Raw genomic sequence first — 16522 nt, forward strand, 5'->3', positions numbered from 1 at the left:
TTGGGAGACCATTTCCCACAACAAGCAGCGTAAAACATAAAGCCTGGACTGTGTTTAATCAACCAAATCATACATTCAGGAGTTGACACCCTTGGTGGAGGCTGGAGCTGACAAGTCCTGAAGATCTACAATATGGCAGCTACAGATTTCATGATCTAGCACCTGAAATCCTTATGTTACAGATCTATACTGACAGATGAAGATTTTAGGTGTTTTATCACATTCAATGAGCGATTACTAACTGTAGATGTGTGTGTATGTGTTCGTGTGTGTGTGTGTGTGTTCAGAGCGTCTGGTGGAGAGTCTGCGTCTGCCTCAGGTGCCCATCCTCCATGCTCAGGTGTTCCTGTTCTTCAGAGTGTTGCTGCTGCGCATGTCACCTCAACACCTCACCTCCCTATGGCCCACCATGATCACCGAGCTGGTGAGCACTAGATGTCACTGACTGCGGTCTCTTTCTCTCACTTACTTTACCATCATGTTTCTTTCTTCGAGTCCTCTACACGTATTGACCTACTCACACATAAATTCACACACACACACACACACACACATACACTCATTCATTCATAGACTCATACAACTGTTTTTCTGTAGGTTCAGGTGTTTCTACTGATGGAGCAGGAGCTAACAGCAGATGAAGACATATCAAGGTATCTGTTGATACTACAAACTGGATTTCAGCAGCAAATGAACATCAAAAATGACTTCTTCTTGTGTTCTTTAAATAATTGATCATCTCCTGTTCATCTCTAGGACATCAGGGCCGTCTGTGGCTGGGCTGGAGACCACCTATTCTGGAGGGAACGGCTTCTCCACCTCCTACAACAGCCAGCGTTGGCTCAACCTCTATCTGTCTGCCTGCAAGCTCCTTGATCTGGCCTTGGCTCTGCCTCCTGAGAGCCTTCCTCAGTTCCAGATGTCAGTACAAACAAGCATGGGTGATAATAGGCTTTGCATGTGACAGGACTGGGTCAGGGAATCATTAACACACATAATTTGTTGAAAGTTGAAATTCTGTGTGTGTGCCTGTCATCATTTCTAATGATGATTTTAAATGCCCAACTCTCAGTATGTGGTGTGTATTTGCATGGTCACATGAATTAGATATTTGGATGTCGCTCCTTTAATGCTTTAGTGGCTCATTAAATAGATCAAAATAGTGAGTGAGTTCTGCCTTGTTATAGGTACCGCTGGGCCTTCATCCCGGAGGCTTCAGACGATTCAGGAATGGAAGTGAGACGCCAGGGGACTCATCAGAGAGAGTTTAAGCCCTACGTGGTCCGATTGGCCAAGCTGCTGAGGAAACGAGCTAAGGTATCTCATCCTCCCTCTGTCTACACAAGGTTATTAAGTGATGGAGAGAAACGACTGCCTCTTTCAAAGTGTCTGTTCGCAGAAACGCTGACTAAAGGACACCATTTTCTTTTTTGTGTTGCAGCTCATTTTATTCATGCTGCAGTTCCCTCCACCTGCAGAAAGGCACATTAATTTTTCTACTCTGATTTGGTATCTAAGTAATTTGGTATCTATTCCCTTTCCCTTAGAAAAACCCAGAGGAGGACTGCTCCACCCGAACCCTGTCCTGGGAGCCAGGTCACCTAATGCTGACCCTGTATGTGATCCGCAGCATGGAGCAGCTGTTACCCTTCTTCAACCTGCTCAGCCAGGTGTTCAACAGCAAGGCCAGCAGCCGCTCAGGTCCCGCCTACGCCCACAACCCTGCAAACTCCTCCTTCCCTGGCCACAAGGAGGGCCACAAACTGGAGAGCCAGAAAGTCTTCTGGAGTCAAGCTCGACAGAACATCGAGGAGATGGTGGAGAAAGACTTTCTAGAGGGACTTATCAAGACGTGAGAACACAGTGAGGGGAGGATCATGGGTATTAACACATAACTGATCAACACTAGTGAAAAACCTCAACCTGTACATTAAGAAGAAGGGAATACAAATGGGGGAAAATAGTTTGTACATTTTTTTGTATTTATAATGATTATTTTACTTTTCAAAAGCTATTGTATTTAATTTTAATTATTTGTATATATGGAGCAGCTTTGATGACTGACTTTTAACATTTTATGTGGGTCCTTTGGGACAAAGTGAAGATGCTGTGCCATTCCATATCGATGTGACTTAATAAAGATTTCTAACGGAGGGTTACATGGGCTGTGTCACTCTCCTCTTGACATTTTGGCCATATTGCGATTTCGATTATATTTCGATTAATTGTGCAACCCTACTTTAAACTAATATAGATGTCACAAACTTACCAATAACTGCCCCTCCCATTGGAAAGGCATGTTTGCGTGTTTGTGTGTGTCTGAATGAATATGTGAAATTGCAACAAGGCTGTATGTGCAAGATAGTTGAAGACAAACTGTGTCTTAGGTGTTTATATACTCTCCGTTAGGGGCCAGAATTCATCACATAAGGTGGTGTGAGTGAATACGATATCGTAGAAGATGCACGGATCCTTTTAAGTAAAAGTAGCTGTACAAGTGTAAAAATATTCCACCACAAGCTACACTTTTCCGATAACTAAAACTAAAGTATTGTTAGCATGTGCAAATGTGCTTGAATACCAAAAGTAAAAATACTTGTAAAGCAGAATGGCCCCTTTCAGAATACTATTGTTATATCATAATGCATTATTATTGCCTATGCATTATTACACAATCAGCATTTATGTCAAATTAATGCATAAGTAATAAAAATACAATAATCAATAAAAACACATACTACACAGTAGTGACACCAGAGCAGCTCATATCAGCACCATGGACAGAGGCAGAGACATGTCCCGAGTGGCTGCAGTTTTATATCATTTGAATGCCTCTTTGATCAAAGAAGATCATGTGAAGTGAAGCAGCGCGCTTCACATGACCTTCATAGTGTGGCAGCAGCATGACGAGCATCAAGCCTCGCTGAGGAGTAGCCTTATTAACCCTTCACGTCCTCTCACGTTCTGCAACCTCCATCGTTTTCTCGTCTCCTCCCAGCTCTCGCGATGGAAGAGGCAGCCGCAGGGTTGGTAACACTGCGTCACCTGACTCTCAAGAGGGGGCGGGGCGTTGTGAGAAATATAAATATATTAATAATTAAATAAACAAGAGGATGTAAATCCTCTGTAAGCAACGCCATCCAACTACCCGGTGAGAAGCGCGCATCGCCGGAGCTTGCAGGCTGAAGGTGGGCCGTAGCAGAGAGGAAGCTTCCAGCAGGGGAGGAGGAGGAACAACCGCTGCAGTGGATGGTGGGGGGTGATGATGCCAGCAAGGACCTGATGTTCCCCTGCACGCCCCGCTGATACACACGGACGGTCGGACTGGTGGTGGTGGTGGTGGTGAGGATTATCCCGGAGACTGGATGAAGGAAGACAGGGAGGGGGGAGGCTGCATCATCCGGAGAGAGGAGCGTTTTGTCAGGGAGGCTGGCCAACAATAACATGAACAGTAAGAAATAGATCGAAAAGAAAAAGGGAAACCTGGAATAGGATTGTGCAGTTGGATATATGCTCGCGTGTTTTGCCTATAGTCTATAATTCCCAGAGGATACTGGCCTTGAGGGAAGAAAGTCAGTTCATGATTGTTCGAGAAACAACAACTGAGTGAGAATCAGCCAGTTTTTATTGTTTTGCAGCTCAAAGCAAGAGAAAGAAAGTGTGCTACCATTTCTTTTCTAGTGCTGTGTTCCTGAGGGGTTTTCTAGAGCAGCTGGTCTTTACTGAGGCTGGTCATTCACCTCGGTGTTGGGAGGGGGGGTAGGACCCTATTGGACGCTTGATAGTCGAGGTTGAGCTCCACGGAGAGAAGATGTCGGGTCAGACACTGACGGACCGCATCGCCGCGGCGCAGTACAGCCTGACGGGATCCGAGGTGTCCCGAGCTGTGTGTAAATCCACCACACATGAACAGACAGCTCCAAAGAAAAAGCACCTGGAATGTGAGTAGCCTATCTATCTATCTATCTATCTATCTATCTATCTATCTATCTATCTATCTATCTATCTATCTATCTATCTGTCTATCTATCTGTCTGTCTGTCTATCTATCTATCTATCTACTGTGACCCTCCATCCATCCTCCTCATGCACAACTAGGCCATGCACCAAGTACCATGATGGTTGCCTCCCCCATCCATTCCTCCAGCGTGTCAGTCTGCTTGGAGGGGTTCCTCAGCCACAGTATGTGCTCACATGTACATGCAAACACACACACACCACAAGCGTTACCCTGAACAAACCAAATCATGTAATTACAGCAGTGCTCTTCGCCCATTGTGCTGGACAGATGAGCTTCAAATGATACTTAAGCTACCTACTGACTGGAGACTCTCTCCCATGCTGCTCCAGTAGCCCACTGGTGAATGCATAATTGAAAAGGTTAAAAGTGCTGTTGTTACTACTAAACACAGAGGCTTTTGCCTGGCATCTTGTCCATTATGATAGCCATGTGCCACTGTTAACATTACATTAAATCACGTTTTCTTTTCTTGATGCAGTTTGTTGATTTGTTGGCGTTTTGTTTCGTACAAACGATGGCGTGAAAAGATCGAGGAGTGCCAGTTCAATTTCAGATAAGAATGATGCATAAACCCAGAAAATCAGATGATTGTGGACAGAGGAAAAGGGAAGGTGAGCAGCATAAGGAGCCTCCATAGTGTAATGATGCTGGAAGGGTTTCTTCTAGGTGCACGTGAATGCATCATCTCATAAAATAATGCTGTATCCGGAGTTTCAAATAGCGTAACTCTTTTGTGTATACGATAAATGTCCCTAACGTTTTAGTAATGGTCCAGGCTTTAAAATGACCCACTAAACTAAGTAAAACCCCACCAACCTTATTGATTGATTAATTGCCTTTATTGTCCACCTCAGTGGAAATTTGTCTTTGGCTTCTACCAAAGAAGTTACAACGAAAATACATACAATCCATATAACAAAACAAGCCATTAAAAGCATAGAACATGTACAACATACAATTGTGCAAATGAGCAAGTGTCAGCAGATTAGCAGGTTATATAAATACCAGAGAGCAAAACCTATGAAATAAAAAAATGAGTAGCAAGTGTTCCCAAATGCAGTCATTGTGTGCTCAATGCTTGTATGGCATAGGGAATAAAAGACTTCTTATATACTGTATGTTCCAGCTGGTCCTCGGGGCCCTGAATGGACAGCCAGACGGAAGCAGTTCAAACTCTTGAGTGCAGTGGGTGTGATGTATCAGCAGCTATGTGTTTATCCTTCCTGTGAACAGCACTGTCAAATGTACTGCAAAGTTGTTTAAAGGGTTTAGTTTAAAACATCCAAAAATGAACTAAGATCATCAACAGAATGTGAAACGTCTATGTATTGTGTTGCAGAGATGTCTACTGAAGTTAGCATGCTAACCAGCTAGCCGCGGCCTGTCTCGTCTTGTAATATCAATTTGTACCTCAAGAGGTGATAGTGAGTCACTGTAGCGTCCAGTCTGTCCTCAGTCCAACATGAGAAGATAAAGAAGTAGTCACTGTGAGTGTCTGTAAACCCGTGTTGCAGTGACATTCCTCCACTCTTTGCTCGAGCTCAGCTACTGGTGCTGCTGCTCTAGCTGCTCTTCCTCTCCCTCACGTTCCTTGTGTTGGGTTTTGTTGTAGCTAAATATATCTAAATATAAACATATATATCTAAATAAATCTATCTAACTTAATGTTAGCTAGTTAAATCTAACTTTCTCTTTCTTCTCATTCTTTTTCTCTTCTTTCTCTCTCTCTCCTTCTCGCCTTGACCGCGTGTCATCATGTCTCTCCACTTTATCCGTCGTTTCAAATTAGCTCTCTGCAAAGCCAGTGGGAGAATGTCCCGTGGAAATAAAACGTCTCACTCCAGCTCCTTTCCTGCAACAGAGTAGTCCAAAAGTTCAGAACCAAATAATCAACACAAAAAATTTTGGGGGCCTTCCCAGTCAGACGATAACTATATATATATATTTTTTTTTTACAAATTTTGTGTAATTGTATTAACAACAGGTCACTGTACAGATGGCTCAGCTACACCATAAATGCGCCGTTGAGCCATCAGCATGAAACATTTCTTAAGTCTGAGGAAATGGCATCAAGTTCAAGTTGGCAATCTCAGACCCAGAGGAAGAAATGAATCCACCTGTCAGTTCGTGTCCAGGCTAAAATATAAAACTGAATGAAGAGCTGCATTGAATCATCGCACAACAAAGTGGAATGCTCAACCACCTGCCAAAGAGTGTGTCAGCACTTTGTCAGAGCAGGATCACTTCTCTCCAACACATCACCCTCAGAGTTAGTGAAGCATAAGTGAAAAATAAATTAATTAACAGATTCAGTAATTGTTATAAAAGATACAAGGATTGACTGAGCCAGTCACAAACTTAACTTGTGACCATGTTGAGATGGGTTCACACCAGCCGTGACGCCCATCAGCATGTTGATGTTCCAACCCACAAGTACTTAGTAATCATCACTACAATGAGCACTCAGTAGTGATGGGTGGGACCACACCCATTTTGATCTCAACTACACACCTGTAAAGTTTATGGTGGACAGTGCTAGATAAAACAAACTTTAAAACAGAGCCAGAGTTTGCATCAGTACAGCCACTAACACTGTGTCAGTCACTGCCAGTTACAAGCTGAGATACAAGTAAATACAAAAACCTTCCCTTACCGTTCTGAAACATCTTCTAGTTATGTACTTTTGATTTTAACAACAAAGTCAAACTATTCATTTTACTTGTTTATCATCTTTTTATTGACATTAGCATGCATGCTGGGAATTGTACAACTTCAGGATGGCTGTTGTTTAGTTTCCTATTAATATCAAAACACACAGAAGCTCGGGGTGGTATAATGTAGCATGAATTCATGGACTTCTAGGAATCATATAAATAGAAGTCAGAGGTATGTTTTACTCACTCATTTAATGAATCAGTTCATTTTATGTGAAAGGTGAATTCATTTCACATTGGAGGAACAGCCTCAGGGATATTGTCTGACATTATATCCAGTTTCATCCTGAACTGACATTTAGCCAAAGTGCTGCTTGTGCGTTATGTAAAAATGTCCCGTTTTGGTGGCATTTCTTCTGTGGCCACTAGCAGACAAGTTACTCTGTGTGAGTGAAACCTGTTAGCATAGAGCATCGTCAGAATCCCCCCCCTCCCCCTACTGATCCCTGATCCCCACAGCGGGCTGGTCTTTCCTGTTTCACACAGTGGAGTTTGACATCCACGATTCCCTCTGCAACACAGTAAAAGGCCCGTTTCACACTTTATTTATTATTACACCTTATTACAGTATTTACAGTATTCTTTACAGACATCATACTTACCATAAGTGTTTTTCTGAGATTTCAGTACAGTATCATTATTGATATACGCTGCATACAGGTTTACGTTACAAACCAGACTGACTAAATCTCTCATCATCTTAGCCTCTTATTCTACCTCAAAGATCCTCCCATCGTGCTAATGTAATCTGTCACAAATATTTCTGCTATTTGCACATATACATTAAAGTAATTTGCATATTTTAATTATATTAAGATGCTAGACAGATAATATTGATTGTATCAAATTCTTGTTTTATTACTGAGCTTGTGGCTGTAATCCACAGAGCTGCTAATCAGTCCGGCTGAAATGTGACAGTAACAGATCAGTAAAGATGATACAGATGATCTCTTATCTTGCTTTTTCATCATTCTCCACGTGAGCTCGTCTAAATAGTTGATCAATCTAATCATCAATGTCAAAGCAATACCATACATAAAACATGAATTAACCTTTGTTTGATTTCACCCTGTCAAGATGCGTTGAGTAGTAAAAGCTGCTTCTGCTTTTGTTAGTCAATGACTTGGTTCATCATTATTTCTATAACATTTCTTCCCGTAACATTGAGAGAATTAGATTGTCACTTTGTTCTAGTGCTACATTTGGACATTTCTCGACAGATATGTGTCCACGGTCTAAAAATAATTTCTGTCACTGACAGCCAAATGTGTATTGGTCTGTTGCTCAGCTGATCTAGTTCAGTTGACATCAGGAGAGCAGCAGGGCAGTAAGCTGCTCATGCTGTGACCCAAAAGCCCCAGACAGAGAGACAGAGGAAAAACTGAGAAGATCAGACATGAGACAGCGTTTGGACTGAATCAGGTGCTCCAGCCTTTTTGTGGATCAAAGGCGTCATAAATAGAGAATGTTACGAAAGTCTGGGATGCAGGTACAAACAGACATCTTGTTTTTTGTGTAAGTGTAGTGACTGTCTCAAGGCTCGTATCTTGTACAGGAAATTCTTAGGTTAGTTTGTTTTCCACCCTAAAACGAACGTATAACTAAAGCAGTTGTTTCCTTAGGGTGTGTCTTCATACCACAAACTGCTGACTCTAGTAAAGGCTAGAAGAAGTAATCACTGTGATAGCACAATAGTAGAGATGTGTCTCCAGAGGTTTGGCAGGACTTTGCAGACACATTTGCCGTTTATTTAAAGAGTCTGACAGATGACTGCGGTCAGATGTCGTCTCAACTCTGAAATGATTAGAGCTCAGGCAGCAACACAGATTGCCAGACACCCCACATGGTCTTAGTGTGTCCTACACAAGGATCCTGATATGTGAGCGTTGCAGCGGCGGCATGTGTGTGCCTCTGTGCATGCACATACACATACAAACAGGTGCCTGTACGCCACATGCCACCGACAACATCCCAGTACAGGACCCAATCCAGAGTTCTTTTTTTTTTTTTTTTGGATAGGATGGTGCAGGGTGGTGCAGAGGAGGAGATGCAGCTGTGAGTCAGCTGCCTCAAGTATTCAAGGCATTGGGATAATTACAGTGAACAAAGAAGAACCATCGCTAAGAAGATTAGTGATTTTTGTCTGTGGCAAAAATCTGAAAGCTTAATGTGTGTAGTAATAACCGTGCCGTAAAGTAAAAGTATTCTGTGCCGTAGATTAAAGTTACCTTATGGAGCTTTGGGCCATCAGCAGCACTATGGAGGACGCTTTTTTATGAAGTTGGCCCTGGATTTGTTTGTATCATGCAGGACACACGTGCATGATTCACATCCCTGCCACCAATGCACCAATAAAGGTGGTGAAGAAGAAAACTGATGGCTAGCAAACAATTGTTTTAAACAATGCAGGACCCAGAATAGGAAAAAAGAAATGCATTCAACACGTTTGTTAGACATCAAGGATACACACGTCCATACACACACACACACACACACACACACAAATATATAACTTTTGTTTGTTTAATACAGCAGATTACTGCCAGTCTTCTTCGCAATGATCTGAAGATGTTGCTACTTGTAACTCATATATTCAACAGGCGGCAAAGACATTTAAAAATGTATCTTCAGCAGAACTTGCTTAAGTTATTCTGCCTGTAATATTGATTCTGTATTGATTGTGGCAGATTCATTAATGTTTGAAAGACGTACATATGTCACCTTTAAATTTGTCTTATTCATGAAAAGTACTTTTCTTTCTCTTACTCTGGAGCTAGCTTTTGATGATGTCTTCTCTTGCTGCAGTAGTGTGACCATCTGCCACACTGGCAACCACATGACTCAGGGGTTCAAGATGGAGGGAGGAATGCCACACACGAGCCATGTTCACTGACACTTGTAAATCCCATGACTTAGTGATGTGTGGGATGAGAGTCAAACGGTACTGTGAGAAATGTTAACATGATTACGTGTTCACTGAACAATACAAAAAGGTAAATAGATGCACAATTTACTGGTGGCAGCGAGTGGAGTGCGACACTGTGGTGGCTTATTTTGCAATGCCACCATATTTTTATACTAGCCTACTTAGCGGACTGACTCAGACTCAGGCCCTAACCTCTTAATCCTCCCACTGTCAAGACAGTTAAGACAGGTTTGTGGCTTGAAGGTTGTGTTTTCAAAAAATATATGGCATAATTTTCCCTCCCTCACTTTTTCTGTCCTCTTTACATCCAGACATTTAAATCCAGTGTTCATCATCATTATGACCTTATTTCTGATTAAGCATCGTGGCTGAGGTTCTGTCTGTGTTTGCTGCAATAATTATCACAAGCTCTGCTGCCGCTCTAAATCTAGTCACTCCAATTAACAGGATTTTTAACACAGAGATGCGATTAAGCTCTGCTCAGAGCAAATGCAGGATATATGACCTGCTGTGTGTGTGTGTGTGTGTGTGTTTGGTGAGGGGGGGCAGGCAGGAGGGTAAGCGATGAGAGACACAAACAGCGTGCTGTGTCCCCTTTGGCCGCTTCTGTGCTGCTACCACAACATGAGTCACCGTCAGTGTGCTACCACGTTTGAGAGGCAGACGGTCTTCTTGAAATAGGGGGAGGGGAGGAGAGGGTGAGGTGTGGGGGCTGTCATGATAGTCTCTTAAGTCTCACATGTTTTGTGTAAATGCTAAATATTAGAGATTTGTACGACTCAATCAATCAAGGACATTTCATTTAGAGTATCTGCCAATATCTATCTGTTATATATGTTCTTATACATGTATGGAGTGTGATAGCGTACAGCTGCACAGTTTGCACTCCAAATACATTGACATTAGAGAAGTCAATCCACTTTAGACTAGATGTACATGCATGTGTAGCATATCAGCCATCTTCTTTTTATAGTTTTTAAAAGACAAGTTTGACACCTTAATAAAATATGTTAATTCACTTCCTTGCAGAGAGTGAGATGAGAAGACTGATACCAAGCTCACATCTGTCTGTTCAACATGAAGCTGCATTCAGGTTAGCTTAGCTTAGCATTAGCCTCATGTATGACGCTAGTAGCACGGTGGATGAAGAGCTGGTGCCAAAAAAGGACTGGATGTCAGCAGTGTGGAAGTGGTTCAGTTGTGCACAGTCAGTATGGCTGCTGGCTTTAGCTTTATATTAAACACACAGACATGAGATTGGTGTCAATCCTCTCCTTTAATTCTTGGCAAAAAAGCAAATAAGCATCTAAAAAATATCAAACTGGTCCTTTAATTCTGGAAGCAACAACAACAATACAGCTAAACAGCTCAGCCCTTGTAAACATCTGTTTTATAGTTGCTGTAGCCATCAGACATATAAACTATCAAAGAGACTCACCAGGTTAGAAATATTAAGGTTCTGAGTTGCTCTTTTGTCACTAGTTTGCTTTGAGATTAAGTTTCTGCTTCAGGTATTAACCAAATGTGTACGAAGGATTTTATGTCTCCCAGCAACAGTAACACGTTCAGCTGAGGCTGTCATGTCTATGGACTGTTAGTCTGTGGAAGGAACACTTTAACAGTATTTAGACAGCCTGTCTTCACTCCAAGCATGAGCAAAATATTGAAGTTAAAACGCAGTTTGCGCCGTAGCAGCAGAGGTGTGACATGTCTGAAAAATGCCAGTAAAACTGACACAGAGCAACATTTTTCTTCATTCGCTGACCTAACGCTGTCAGTGTACATATCTTCATTGAAACTGCTGGCTACGGCTGCTAGTGGTTCTTTTCATGCTGCTTCACAGTTACAATCCTGGAACAGATTCTAGTTTTTAAACAGGTCACTGTGGGACATTTTCCACACCTATGAGACAGAAATTGGTGCTGCTTTAAAGATAAATATAAGAACATGTTACATACGCATCACATACAAACCTGCACACAGACAGAACTTAATTGCAGACATCCAGTGTTTGAATGGCTATTAGAGAGGCTTTTAAAGTGGACAAACTAGTTGGGTTTACAGGCTTTACTCGCACATATTAGCTGTGTCCCAATTCAGGGGCCGCATCCTTCAGAGCATGCGATGTACGAAGGTGTGGCCCTTCGTAGCCGTCGTAGATTGCAAAGGTTGAACTAAAATCAGATGGTCTGGCCTACGGAGAATTTTCACTTAGTGTCACCATCTGTTCCTGCTCTTACTGTTGCGCTGCAAACGCAGCTCCTGTCGCCTAGCAACCTTGACAACGCGTAACCTTTTTTCACAAAAACTTCAGGTTTTAAGACCCTTGGTTTTAATAGTTGTACCGCTAGCTGTTGAACTGGGCTGAAACACAATATTGTGGCGATGTGGTTTGCTGCCATATTATATACATTACAATGAATGTTGGGATAGGTTGGGCCATGAAGGATCCACCCGTGGGCATGATACCGTGCCCACGTTGGAGTATATAACATACACATACAATGAGAATGGAATTGGTCCCAAATTTGACCCCTGTGGCACTTCCCAATGTACCAGGGAGGGGGATGAAACATGGTCACGAAAAGGGAGAAAATACAATTTCAGTTCAACAAGCTGAGAATAAATAACTTCAAGGCCAGACGAAGTCTTAATTATTATTTTGTGTCCTTTTAGGGGTTAGTTAGTTAGTTTATTTAAATCTAGATTACAACTTCAGTGAGAAGCTTTGTGTATCTGCTGTGAGACTCTTTTTTCTAGAATCTCCAAATACGTAAAAATTATTTTAGAAAATCAATCAAAGACTAGGTGAGTTAGTATAACGGTTGTGTATGATGCTTGTATCAGTGTCTGTGCTTGACAAAGACAAAATACATAATTTTCTAGAGAATCCTTCACCCTCTCTGTTCTTCAATTGGTCCTCATTTGTTTCCCATTTTCTTCATCCTGAGTCTCCTGCTCCATCTTTACACTATTACCCCCACTCTCTTCCTCTTCCTTCTTCTCTCTTTTATACTGATTCAGTGCAATGCTTGCCTAATGGGGAGTTGCAGTGAACAGAGAAATGGACGCTGATAAAAGGGCTCAGTGTGTACTGCAGCGCTGATCTCACAGCGGGTATCCTTGAAAGCTCCAGAATGCCTCTCTAATGTCAAACTGTGTGGGAGGTGGACTGTCCTACTAACAGTGTGTGTTCAGATTAATGACCTGGGACCAGGATCCCCCATACAGCTGCTCTCAGACCATTATCTACTCTAAATCTCACCAGCTGATTTAAATTGATTTGCTTTTGCTTTTTTAATACTGCCCATCTCTTCCCATGCCTCTCAGTTCTCTTTTTGATGTTCTGTAGAGGTCGTGATGCCCTTGAGTCCCCTAGTCTGAGGACATAAATATTACTGTGCAGTTGTGTATGTGTAGGGATGTTGTGCCCTTAAATGGGCAGAATGTGAAGGCAGAGGCTTGCTTACCCCAGAATAAGATGCAGGTAAACAATCTTTTGTCTTGGTATGCAGGTGAGCAGCAGCAGCTTTAGCAGCTCAAACACTGAAGGCATATATCTATACCCATGCTGCATATCAATAATGCAGGTGTGTGTGTGTGTGTGTGTGTGTGTGTGTGTGTGTGTGTGGGGGGGGGGGGGGGGGGGGGGGGGGGCGCTCGGGTTTCCTGTAGTTTTATTACTGTTTGAGTTCTGCCTCAGGACCTGACTTCGCAATAAAAAATGAAAAAGTGAAAGAAGTGAAATGTCACAGAAAAGTGTTCCCCCACTGACTGAATCACCAGATGCAAGGGACCCTGTGGGAACATTGAGATTGTTTTAAAAAGTTTGAAAGTTATGCAACACCCACAGCTCTCCTGGAATAAATCCCATAGTCTCCCCAAGTAACAGGATCTGTCAACAAATCGTTGTCAGTAACAGAGTCATTAATGAATTTAGGGAATAAGCCTAGCCCTTTTTTGTCATTGTTGCTATGCCTGTTGCTGTGTCGACTCATACATGTTTTACAATGATGATTTGACAGATTTACCTTTTGTTATGGATTGCAGCTTTCATTATGTATTCAAAGATGAATACATTGTATAATTAACTACATCTTTGTTCTTGAGTTTTTAGTTTTGGAAAGTATAGGAAAAAAAGCAGAGTAGTGGTCTTTGCCCTGTGAACAATGCCTGTTGCCAAGGAGGTAAATCACCGCAGACACCCAGTTGTAGAAGTGTTTTGTCTGACTTTTTTTTAGATTTAGATAATGCACTCATGCAAACACAAGAGACCGTTTGGAGCTTTCAGCTGTATTTCCCAGGAGTTTATTCCAGTAAAAATTGGTTTAGATGTTTTGAGTCAAAGCCTATCAGATTTCTACTGGGCAGAGCTGGCCAAAATCAGGCTTGGATATTAAACCAAAGTGCCATCTCTAATTTGCCCTTTAATGGGTTTGTTACATCTTGTGGGACATGACCTTTTCTGTATACCACCACAATTCTCTGAAACATATGGATATATTCAGTGCTGAGAAGCATTCATTAGTAGGGCATGGTTGATTTTAATTATGTATCAACTAATTCCTTTCCTCCTTCATTCCTCTGTTACTTTTCCATCCTGCACTTCTTCAGCCCTGGACAGATGAATTGTAGCACCCACACAGATGCAGATTCAGTGTCAAACAATCCAGAAAAAAAACCGTCTTGGCTGCATTGTTTGGTTCAGCATACAGGGTGTATATCTGTCGCTGCCGCCTCTCTTGAAGCAGAACTTGCACCTAAAGGAAAACACAAGCTCTGGATTTTCTATCCATACATGGCCGACACAAAGCCTCATGGGAGATGAACAGCTAATAAAGGACAGAGGGAATTAAACAGGACAGGATACATGTACACAGGGAGAGATGTAAGACTGATGATGCTCAGGTAGAAGATACATAGGCTCTAATATCAGCACGTTTTTTGTCTGAGAGGGCATCGGTAGTCAGGAGACATGGGAGCTGTGGGCAAGAGGAAGGACAATTAGAGTAATTAGAAAAAGATTGATCGGTGAATGCAGTGGGCAAAAAGCAGATCTGTTCACAGAGAGAAAAGATTTATTGAATGTCTGTTTGGGTGCTTTGTTGAATGGGGACGCACAATACCAATGAACAAAAGGTCTATTTGCTCCACAGTTGCTGAACATCACAATCTACCTGTAGGAAGTATATGAAAGCATTTATATTTGCTGTTCTAAACACTCAATGTCTGCCAGCTTCCACTTCCTGTGAAGGTTTGCAGACTAAGTTTTGTATTTCATGTTTCTAGTTGTTAGTGTGAGCATAGGTCATTTTTCAAAGAAAGCTTCTTTCTCTCTCCTGACTGCATGCTGACACATGTCTTGCTTGACCATCCGACAGATCAAGCTGACACCTTTATCCAGATGCTAGTCTTCACCATAGAGTTTGCTTTGAGAGTGTGTTGGCTGTAACCATACAACTAACACTCCACAGTTATCCAACTAAGCTAACAGTATTAGCTGCTTACAGCCAAGCCAGTTAGTACAAGCACTAGCCCCACTCGAGCTAAATGACCTTACTGGTTTGACAAACTCATTTCCTACAAAGCTAATCATCTTGCTAACTTTGCCTCTGTGTTTGGGGAATCTGAATGTACTTTTTCCACAGTTGTGAGCATTCATTGGTTTCCATTGATTCAACACTGGAAACATTTACAATTGGAGCAAGTTTAACTAGAGACCATTTTGCAGTGGGATCAAACCAGCTGCAATCCACGAGTACTCAATAGCCATTACCACATTTTTAACATCACCACTCAGTACTCTGTGTTCGCACCCATCTTCCAACTCGGCGTTCATTTTAATCTCGACTGTATCTTGCATGGTTGTGGCGCTGTCATGGTGATACACTCTGTTCACAGATAGACAGGAGAGACATAACACCTGCCAAAGTAGGTGTTTCCAGGACCAGATGCTGCCATGATGCATGCTGACACACATACACACACAAACACACTTCAATTTCATTATATACGGAAATAACTGGAAACCTGAAGTGTGGATCTACCACTGTGCAGCCTGCAGTCCACCTCCCACACAGTTTGACATTAGAGATGGTCAGAACAAATGTAAAGTATGTTATTTGTAGGAAAGGAGCTAAAACACGCTGATGTGAATTTTAGTGTTAAGTAAGGTATACATTTCAAAACTGGGGTGTTCCAATTAGTGCTTAGTACTCAAAAAATCCATCATGTACTGTATAATAATAATAATGTTTATTGAGGCATGCTTCAGTTTCCCCCTGAGTTATTGTTACACGCAGTAGCTGTTAATTACATTTATTGATGTGTTAGTTGAGTAGAAATAAAAGAATGTGCCTTATAATCTTTTAAATGTGATGAATCTGTTTTTATTATTATGCAATACAGTACAATGTTGGATTTTCTTCCCATGAGCTGCACCACAAAAAAACAAACCACAACTCTACCGAAAACTGAGAGTAATGTCACTGGAAGCCAAAGTGTCTGTATGAAGACAGCGCTGCTTTCTGTGTCCACCAGCAGAAGCAGTAGCGTTGTGTGGACTGCCAGCTTTTTCCTCACATGTCACTTCCAGCCTCCACAGTGTCTGGATCCCAATGGCTTCCTCTTTCTTTGGCTGCCACGCCACAATGGTGCTATGCTACGCTGGGGCACATTGCATTCTGGGTATTCTTTTTTTTCTCCCCCTGTATGTTGCTTGAGGGTGAGAGGAGCTATAAATACACACTGTGCTTTCATGGTCCATTCATGTGTAGCATCACTCATGCAGCATGGCTTGTATCACACTCTGTGCTCTTACATAGAGGAAGTGCTCACTGAATACAACAGTCCTCATGTTTA

At 42.0% G+C, this 16522-nt stretch overlaps 2 protein-coding genes across 16 annotated transcripts in view; both read left to right on the top strand.

Moving 5' to 3' along the window:
- dop1a (DOP1 leucine zipper like protein A) overlaps nucleotides 1-2159 on the top strand; it is a 31421-nt gene extending 29262 nt beyond the window's left edge. For all 4 annotated transcript variants that reach the window (XM_056381070.1, XM_056381073.1, XM_056381072.1 and 1 more), the window contains 5 exons: nucleotides 288-424; nucleotides 598-653; nucleotides 757-921; nucleotides 1188-1317; nucleotides 1548-2159. In XM_056381070.1, the coding sequence (XP_056237045.1) occupies nucleotides 288-424; nucleotides 598-653; nucleotides 757-921; nucleotides 1188-1317; nucleotides 1548-1856 (797 nt within the window). In that variant the 3' untranslated portion in view covers nucleotides 1857-2159. The remainder of the gene's footprint in view (nucleotides 1-287; nucleotides 425-597; nucleotides 654-756; nucleotides 922-1187; nucleotides 1318-1547) is intronic.
- A 921-nt stretch (nucleotides 2160-3080) lies between these two features.
- The window catches only part of snap91a (synaptosome associated protein 91a), a 51373-nt gene continuing 37931 nt past the window's right edge, over nucleotides 3081-16522 (top strand). For 6 of the 12 annotated variants that reach the window (XM_056381012.1, XM_056381015.1, XM_056381017.1 and 3 more), the window contains exon 1: nucleotides 3086-3941. In XM_056381012.1, the coding sequence (XP_056236987.1) occupies nucleotides 3812-3941 (130 nt within the window). In that variant the 5' untranslated portion in view covers nucleotides 3086-3811. Of the gene's footprint in view, nucleotides 3942-16522 lie in introns of all 12 variants that reach the window. The other 6 variants (XM_056381019.1, XM_056381020.1, XM_056381021.1 and 3 more) reach the window with 3 other exon arrangements.

The sequence above is a fragment of the Seriola aureovittata genome, chromosome 7, assembly GCF_021018895.1.
Source record: "Seriola aureovittata isolate HTS-2021-v1 ecotype China chromosome 7, ASM2101889v1, whole genome shotgun sequence".
Lineage (NCBI taxonomy): Eukaryota > Metazoa > Chordata > Actinopteri > Carangiformes > Carangidae > Seriola > Seriola aureovittata.